The following is a 9308-nucleotide window of genomic DNA, read 5'->3' on the forward strand; positions in this document are numbered from 1 at the left end:
CAACCAGAGGGAAGTCTGGTTATTTTGTTTGTTTAAATTTGCTAAAACACTCAGACTTCTGTTGTGCTGACCTTTGAATCCAAGCCGTGAGGACATAGCGGTCCGCATCTGTGTAGGCGTCCCAACTGTCTCAAAACCTGCCTGCCCCGGGCTCAGTTGACAGAGGTGGAAGGGGGACATTGCCATTTGAGGCAACGAGTGACTCTGCAGGACAGAGGTGTGAACACTACTTCTGGGGCATTCTGGAGAAGAAACCTCCGATTCTGTGCAGACGTTTCGCGCCCCCCCCCCCCCCCCCACCGGCTGGCCAGGCCCACGGGGTTTCAGAAGGGCACAGAGGCGTCCCCGCTTTTAGAGGCCGGAGGGACCCGCACCTGTTTGTTTTTTTGCTCCTGGAGCTGAGTCCATGTTGAAGAAGGAATAGGGAGGGCCCCTTGATTGAGAGGAGCCCACGAGTCCCCTGAGGTGTAGTTAAAATGCAGATGGGGGCTCAGGAGGCCTGGTGGGGGTCTGCTGATCACACGTTTCCAGTGAGACCCCAGCAGTCGAGGGGAGCGGATGAGGGATGGGCAGGCGGCGTTGCGCCTGGGGGTCCCCTTCCTCCCACGTCTTGGTGCTGGCACGCTGCTGGGAGCGGAAGAGACACCTGACTCTAAGTGGGCGTCGGGGCTGAAGAAATAAATAGCACGCTGCTCATTTTTAACAGTTGGGGGAAAACCTCTGACAGAGGATGTCTAAAAGGAGCATCCCCAGCCCAGGCTTTCTCCCCGCCCGCCCCCCCACCCCCCCCCCCCCCCAACAAATTGTAACCATGAATGAGAAACAGCAGAGTGATTAGCCACAGCCACCTGATGCCCCCTCTGGTCTGGTGTCCTAGGGATTTCCTGTCCAGGAACGTCAGGCACCTGGGGCAGATGTTGTCCTTCCATCTTCTAGATGAGTAAACCAAGGCCCTGAGCCTCGGCCAGGGCTGTACATTCACTCGGCAAGGATGGTGTGCGAGCCTGGGTCTAGGTTCTCTGGCTCTCCCTGCCCCCACTGTCTCTGGGTAGGGGCTGGGCAGGCATTTATGTTGCAAGTAGGAGTGGCCTTTGGTTGGTTGGTTGGTTGGTTGGTTGGTTGGTTGGTGGTTTCTTTCTTTTTTCCTTTTTTTTTTTTTTTTTTTTTTTTTTTTTGGTGCGAGGAGCTGGTAAGCCCAGAAGAAAGGACCTGCTTTCTGGAATTTTCCTCATGCATCCAACTGTAATGGTCAATTACTCAGTTGGGGATTTTTAGGTCTGGATTTTTATTTTGACCACAGATAACCCCCAGAATATCAATTCGTGGGCTTGGTTTATTCTTGCCTCAATGCAAAGTTGAGGTTGCCTCTGATTTCTTTTTCTACTTTTTAATTTTAATTTACATAAAAGTACAGAGAACAGTGAGCCTCCATTGGGATCAGCACGTGGCCAGTGTTACATCCTCACCCCTGCATCCACTCCAGCCCCTGGGTCGTTGGGACGCAAATTCTAGGCACAACCTCACATGCTTGGTTGGTTGGTTGGTTGTGGCAGAGTAAACCGAGGAGTAAAGATACGGTCTTTGCTCATCCTTTGTCCCAGTGAAAAGCAGAGCTTTCCCCAGTGTCTGAAGGATGATATATATGACATCTATATATGATATATATGATATATATCATATTCATATATATCATGTAAATCATATATATGATATATATCCATATATATCATATAAATCATATATATGATATAAAATGTATATTCTATAATCTAATTAAATACACATAGTTTTTGTTTTTGTTTTAAGTATGCTTCATGCCCAGTGCGGAGCCCAATATGGGGCTTGAACTCACGACCCTGACATCAAGAGTCGGATGCTTCAGTGACTGAGCCACCCGGGTACGCCTGAAGGAGGAGGTTTTAAATTGAAGGAAGAGAACGTAAAATAGAATGTTTGCTGAGGAATTCAAGCTGGAGATAGTCTTTAAAAACCAGAGCATGATTTTCAAAGTAATTTAAACAAACACAAGACAATTTTTTAAGATACTGTTCAATCTCTGCTGAATTTGGGATTAAACCAACCTTTCCCCCTCAAGTCAGACCTTCTTTAGAAGCGTATGGGTGGGGCGCCTGGGTAGTTGGGTCGGTTAGGCGTCTGACTCTTGATTTCAGCTCAGGTCATGATCTCACAGTTTGTGACATCGAGCCCCTGTCGGGCTTTGCACTGATAGCCCGGAGCCTGCTTGGGATTCTCTCTCTCCCTCTCTCTTTCTCTCTCTTTCCCTCCCCTGTTCACCTTCTCAAAATTAACCTTAAAGAAAAAAATGGGACAGGGGACTTGTGTCGTTGTGGGACCTCCCCCTATTTTATTTTATTTACTTTGTTTAGACACAGCCTCTCCCCAACCCCCATCCACCACCCTCTGTGTCCATTTTTTAGAGCAGTTTTAGGTTTACAGAAAAATTGAGCAAACAGTACAGAGTCCCCATGAGCCCTCCCCCGCCCCAAAGTTTCCCCTATTAACAGCTTGCATTAGTGTCTTGGATGTGTTACAAACCAACACGGCATTGTTACCTACAGTCCCTTGTTTACATGAGGGTCTGTGCTGGCGGTGGGCATTTTCTAGGCTTTGACATAAGCATAATGACATGTATCCACCATTGTGTCATGGAGAGTATTTCACTGCCCTGAAAATCCCCATATTCTTCTCTCCCTTCCTCCCACTGTCCACAACCCCTAGCAACTTTTTTTTTTTTTTTTAACTGTGTCTACCGTTCAGTTTTTCCCAGAATGTCCCTAGTGTTGGAGTGCTACAGTAAGCAGCCTTTTCACACTGGCTTGATTTTGTAACATGCATCTAAGGTTCCTCTTGGCCTTTTCATGGCTTGAGAGCTCATTGCTTTTTAGGGCTGAATAACATTCCCCTGTGTGGAAGGACCCACAGATGATCGATTCACCTATTGAGGACATCTTGGGTCACTCCCAGTTTGGGGCAGTGATGCATAAGGTTGCTGTAAATAAGTGTGTCCTGTGGTAGGTGTGGACTGAAGTTTTAGAGTCATTTGAGTAAATCCTGAGCAGCGTGATTACTGGATTGTATCACATGTAGAGTTTTTAGGGTGATTTGCAAAGATTTCTCTGGTCAGGAGCTTCAAGCAAAACTTTTCAAAGGTATAATGTACATAAAGTACGCTAAAGTAGATGGTTTGAACTTTTTTTTTAAAGTTTGTTTATTTTGAGAGGAGAGAGGGGACAAGTAGGGGAGGAGCAGAGAGAGACGGAGAGAGAAAGAATTTCAGGCAGGCTCTGCACCATCAGTGCAGAACCCAGTGTGGGGATCGAACCCAAGAACCGTGAGATCATGACCTGAGCCGAAGTTGGATGCTTAACCAACTGGGCCACCCAGGTGCCCCTGGTTTGAACTTTTATACATGTATCCAGACGAGATGGAGATAGTGTCTCTGGCACCTTTGTCACCTTCTCAGTCACCCTCCCCTCAACCACCCCCAGAGAAAAAGATGCTCTGATTTCTAGCACGATCCATTGGTTCTGCCAGCCAGCCAGCCAGCTCCCAACCTGCAGCTTCTGAAAGCAGATTTTTTGCGGGGGGGGGGGGGGGGGGGGGGGAACATTAGTAGCAATTAGCTTTATTTTGGTTTGTTTTTAAAAATTTTTTCACTTTTATTTATTTTAGAGCATGAGCTCTCCAGTGAACAGAGAGGGAGGGAGACAGAATATGAATGAGAGAATAAGAATCTCAAGCAGGCTCCCTGCTCCCCGTGAAGCCTGACGCAGGGCTTGTTCGTACAACCCTGGGATCCCGGCCTGAGCCGAAATCGAAATCAAGACTCAGATGCTCAACCCACCGAGCCAGCCAGGCGCCCCTATTTTGATTTGTTTTGAATAGCGCCCAGTATCATCATTGTTCATGCCGGTCTGGGGCAGAGGCTGGCATACTTTCTGGGTAAGAACATTGTCGACTTGGCAGGCTAGCGAATGAGTAAGCGTGGCTGTGTTCCAATAAAATTTTACTTACAAAACAGGAAGTGGACCAGATTGGGCTCCTGGGCCAGAGTTTATGAGTCCAGGGTACAGTGGTGCTTTTCCTTTGCAAAATTCAGGTCTGGGCTGCGCTGCAGGCCCAGCCCCGCCTGCCCTGGGAGGGGGGTAGTAGCCTGGCGCACACCTTTGTGCTTCCTCAGGTGGCTTGCACGCGTCTTCCGGGCCGAGAACCTTCCACATCCCCTCCGAGGGGAAGACCGCAGCTGTGGGGCACAGAACTGTGAACATGGATTTACGCTAAAACACACGCCCGTAAGGACTCAACCCCCCCCCCCCCCTTGACCACACCTGAAGCAATTTCATTTCCTCTCCTCTCCTCTCCCTTCCTCCTCCTCCTCTCCTCTCCTCTGGGCCTGGCCTGTTGAGGGTCGCCTACCGAGTGAGCGGAAAGCGCTACCTGTTCAAGCTGAGGAATGGAGAAGGTTCTTCGGTGAAATGGAGGGATGGGGGGCAGGCTTGATACGGAGAGGTCAGGAGTCTCGGGGGATCCCTGCAGAGACGAAGGTCTGCCCCTGGCTAGTGAGAGAGAAAGTTGTGGTCTTGAGGGGAATTTCACAGCTGGGTTCCTTGGAGGTAGATGGGTTTCAAGTGACTGAGGGCTGAGGTAAGCCGGCCACGGACTCTGAGCACGATCTGTGTTTCAAGCACTTGTGACGTGCCACCTTCCACTTGATCTTTTAATAGCCAGGATGTGGCTGGTGTTGGCATTCCCATTTTACAGAAGTGGAGATTGAGTGCCCAGAGGTTGCGTGGCTGAGGGAGGGCGGCGGAGCCGCTCCGAGGTCGGAGCGGGATTTGAACGCGGGCAGTCTGGCACCTCAGGACTGGTTGCCTCTTGAGGGGCAAGCGGGTGGGTTCCTGGGAGGGTGGAGTTGGAAGCCAGTGGCCTTGGGATGTGGAGGTGACTGTCAGGGTGCTCTGTGGCCATGGAGGTGGCAGAGAGAACCCCGGGGGGTGGCAGACTGCCCCCTCCGCCGCCGTCCCCCGGCAGGGAAAGGCAGACAGGCGAAAGCCATGGCCCTCACTGCTCTCAAGACCAGGAAGCTCCCACTGTGAGTGCTGGCGGGGGACAGAGGCAGACCGAAGGAGGGTTTGGAGGGCGGCCAGAGGACAGCCTGCATCGGACAGGATGAAAGCCGTATTTGAGGGTGCAGGAGGCATCCTTTTCTACCTTGGCCTTTGAGTAATGATGGCCACGATAAGAGTACTTTCCATTATAAATTAAGGAAATCATTTGACGGGTACCCAACTAAGCAGAACCTTCCAACAATGGGAATTTTTCTGCATTCGTTAGGAAACCACAGCCAAAAAAAAAAAAAAAAGTGGGTGGGCAGGGGATTTATTCGAATGCATGAACTTCCAGGTTTTAGCCTGGATCTGTGGACATGGGTGGGTGTCTCCTACGTCTTTTAGGTCTACACTGTTCTACAATTTAAACTCAACTACACGACTTGGCACGACAAATATTTGCCGAGAATCTTAAATGCCAGGTACGATTATCAGGCATGTAAGATGATCTCAAACATGGCTTTTTCCCTGAAAGAACTTTCATTTCTGGAAAGAGGACTTCTTTATCTTCAGGGTGGAGGCATTAAGATTGTATTAAGACATTTAGTTAAAAGATTCTCAAGATTTAAGGTTAGGGGCGCCTGGGTGGTTCAGCTGATTAAGCATCTGAGTCTTGATTTCAGCTCAGGTCATGATCTCAAGGTTTGCGAGTTCAAGCCGCGCGTCGGGCTCTGTGCTCTCTGCTTCGGATCCTGTCTCGGTTTCTGGCCCTCTCCGTTCACGTATGTGTACTCCCTCATGAACATTTAAAAAAAAGATTTAAGGTTAAAAGGGCATCAGAGACTGCTGAGGGTCTTGTGTTCGGGAATATTCCAGATCTGGAGAATCTATGAGATCACATCCGATTCTTCAGGGCTAGGTACATGTCCCCGGCTGGCTTGCACCCCGGCCACCAGGAGAGCTCAGGATATGAAAGGCACGGAGGAGAAGTGTTCTGGCGAATGGCCGGTGGTTTGGCACCTCTCTCTCCTCCTTTGGAACACCAGGAGTAAATTCAGAAGCCACTATGAGTTCCGGTTCTCAATCAGTTCACGTTCCCTTGAGAGTCAGAAACCGCACAATTACACAGGAACCCAGTTCGCTTATTCTGTGCGGTCCTTCTTGGAAAGAACGAGCAGGTGCCTGCCTGATGCCACTGCCAGTTAGAGGCTCATGGGCCAGTATGAAACACGGCGTGTGATATTTCATTAATCGTATCGGTCTCTGTCCTTTAAAAATATTTTCCCGTTGCAACTTTTAATTTCTGGCTTCTCGTGCAAATACCAGATCCAGCAGAGCTGGGTGAGGAGGCCTGCCCCTTCCTCCCCTCCCTCCAGAGCCCTGGCTGGTGCTTTGACTGCCAACCACCGTCCCCCTTGCAGGGCTGCCTTCTCCATCTTGGCTGCTTGTTTCTTCCTGTGCTCTATCAAAGTAGATGCCAGAAGGGTCCCCTACCTGGTCCGTGTCACCCACCAGCAGCACCTGCCTGACCCCTATAGGTCTTTGTTCTTTCCGCCCTGGATACGTGGGTGGCCTCGTCATCTATCGAACCTTGGGTCTCTGGTCTCTCAGACTTTTTTCTTTAGAAATTGCTGCGAGACGAGTCAGGATTTCCCTCTCTCCAGGAACACGCGTTCCCCGGTGACACGAGACTGCACCCATGGGCTGCACGTGGACTGCTCTGTTACTGGTGGAATAACCCAACCTTTACCTTTAGGGAACTGGTCCTTATCACTGCCAGGTGGGGAGGCAGTGACCACTGTCCTGTTTCACTTCAGAGGTACCCAAGTTTCGAAGAAGGCAAGTGATCTTTGAAATCGAGTTAGGGGAAAGTACTGGATTCTTCGAGAGGGGAGAGATGCTAGTATACTAATGACTGTTTCAGAACTTGTGACTTAGGGACGTTTGCAGAGCTGCGGCCTGAGTCGGGCTCGCAGTGCACTGGGGACGACGCGGAAAGTCAGAACCCACAGAGTGAGCTCGGTGACTGCCCTCTTGGCCTTTGCAGTGAGGGGGCTTCTGGGTTCTTTCCTAGGCACCCGTTGGCCACCTTTTTCCATCTGTTTTTCCGAGTGAGCGCCATCGTCACCTATGTGTGCTGTGACTGGTTCAGCAGAAGCTTTGTGGGCTGCTTTGTCACGGTGCTTCTCCTCCTGTCCTTTGACTTCTGGTCTGTGAAGGTAAGGCCCCTTCGCTCATGATGCCATCGTTCCAGAAACACAAGGGCTGTGTTTCTAGATGGTGACCCTCCTGCTGCACGTGGCTGATTTGAGCCGAGAGGTACTTTCGTTGAAACTGCAAATACGTACTGAGCCGACATTACTTGAAATTCAAGTTAAAACCCGTTGTTCAGAGCTGAACGATGGTTCTGGTCCTCAGTTGTCATCTCTGCAAGGCCGTGTCTTATGCGAGTGACAGCTCCACCTGGCTTTGGATTTTTGGCAAACCTGGCATACATTTAAAATATGCCACATGTTTTTGGGGGGTGTGTGTGTGGTGGTGGGGGGAGTCACTTACAGGTAAACTGAGTTGAAAATTCTCAGAACCTGCCACGGTTCAGTTCCCCTCTCCCCCTACTCCCGGGACAAGTTCAACACGAACGGACTTTTGTCTGTCAGTGAAAAGACGACTTCTTCTTTACGGCGTGCCTGGGGTCCTTCTGTCCATGTCCCCCAGAACGTGACCGGGAGACTGCTGGTGGGCCTCCGTTGGTGGAACCACATAGACGAAGATGGGAAGGGCCGCTGGATTTTTGAGGCCAGAAAGGTACCGTCTGCTACGGGTCCGCCTCGCAGCGGGGACGTGGCTGTGGAAGTTTGCGCGGGTCCCCTCTGGGCTCCATGCGGGTCTGGTTGCCGCCCCCATCGGCCCTGCGCCTGGTGGCCGCCGCATGCAAAGAGCGAGAACGGGAGTGCGCTCCCGTTGAAGACGGGGCCCTCCCTCCCCGGCAGGCGTCCCCGCAGCGCAGCGTGGCCACAGAAGCGGAGGCGCGCATCTTCTGGCTTGGCCTCATCATCTGCCCGCTGATTTGGACCGTGTTCTTCTTCAGCACCTTGTTCTCCTTGAAGCTCGAGTGGCTGGTAAGGCACCGCGTGGCCCTGGCGTGGCTTCACCATCTGCGCGCAACAGGGGGCACGAGAGGGTTCCGTTGTCGTCTGCCAATTGGTTGGAAACCGCTTTACCGAGATGGTTCACGTACCGGGCCATTCACCCATTAGCCTGTGCCATTCGCCGGGTTTCCAGGGGATTCACTGTGGTGCCGTCAACACCACAGCCAGTGTGGGGGTAGTTTCATCCCCCCAGAAAGAAACCCTGTACCTTTTAGCCCTCTCTCCCTCCTGGCCCTGCTCCTCGTTCTTCTGTTTCAATAGGCTCACCTATTCCAGTACTTCCTATAACTAGAATTCTAGAACATGATTGCTTGTGATCTTCTCTCACTTAACATGGGATTTTCAAGGTTCGTCGGTGTTGCAGCATTTATCAGTATTTCTTTCCTTTTCTATGGCTGTGTAATAGCCCCCTCTACGGCCACGCTACGTTTGCTTTATCCACTCCCCCACCGATGGCCATGGGTGGATCTTCTGGATGCCTAGGAATAATGCTGAGGACGGAGTTGAAAGCCAAAGCATGTGCTAGCCTACTCTGGAACCCTTCCTCAATAGGAATAAGCTCACCTCAGAGTTACTAAGTTTCATTTCAGTTTTCTTACCGTCTCAGTGCCGTGATCTGCCTCACTTACTGGGAAAACAAAATACCCACAGACCGTAGGAGCAGCAGTATAATTAAAAGCAGGGGCTCTGGAGTTTGCATGCCAGTCCAGCCCTGCATCGGCTCTGGGACTGTGGGCGACTTTGGTTCTCTGGGCTTCACTTTCTTCCCTGTAAAATGGGATGATAACGGCACCAACCTCTTGGGTTGTTAACAAGGTACTTATGAGGAGCGGCGAGTGCTCAGAGAAGGTTGGCTGTGACTAGGTACAGGCCAGAGTTGCTTCTATGTGGTTTGGGGGGAGGGGGTGGGTGGGGTTCAATATATGCTCTTAAAAGAATTTGCTTTGTCTGAGCGCAGGCCCTTGTGATAGCTGGGATTTCTCTCCAAGCTGCTAACCTCTATGGCTACATCCTTTGTAAGATGGGAGGTGAGAGGGACATCGGCAAAATCACAGCCAGTTTTCTGTCCCAGATGGTGTTCCAGACGGTG

The 9308-nt window shown here is 50.8% G+C and overlaps 1 protein-coding gene across 1 annotated transcript in view; it reads left to right on the top strand.

Annotated features, from left to right (window-relative positions):
- Positions 1-9308, top strand: part of TVP23A (trans-golgi network vesicle protein 23 homolog A) — a 32305-nt gene that overhangs the window by 18318 nt on the left and 4679 nt on the right. The window contains exons 3-6 of the mRNA XM_047838571.1: positions 7144-7288; positions 7785-7874; positions 8060-8188; positions 9177-9305. Of these exons, the coding sequence (XP_047694527.1) occupies positions 7144-7288; positions 7785-7874; positions 8060-8188; positions 9177-9305 (493 nt within the window). The remainder of the gene's footprint in view (positions 1-7143; positions 7289-7784; positions 7875-8059; positions 8189-9176; positions 9306-9308) is intronic.

The sequence above is a fragment of the Prionailurus viverrinus genome, chromosome E3, assembly GCF_022837055.1.
Source record: "Prionailurus viverrinus isolate Anna chromosome E3, UM_Priviv_1.0, whole genome shotgun sequence".
Taxonomy (NCBI): domain Eukaryota; kingdom Metazoa; phylum Chordata; class Mammalia; order Carnivora; family Felidae; genus Prionailurus; species Prionailurus viverrinus.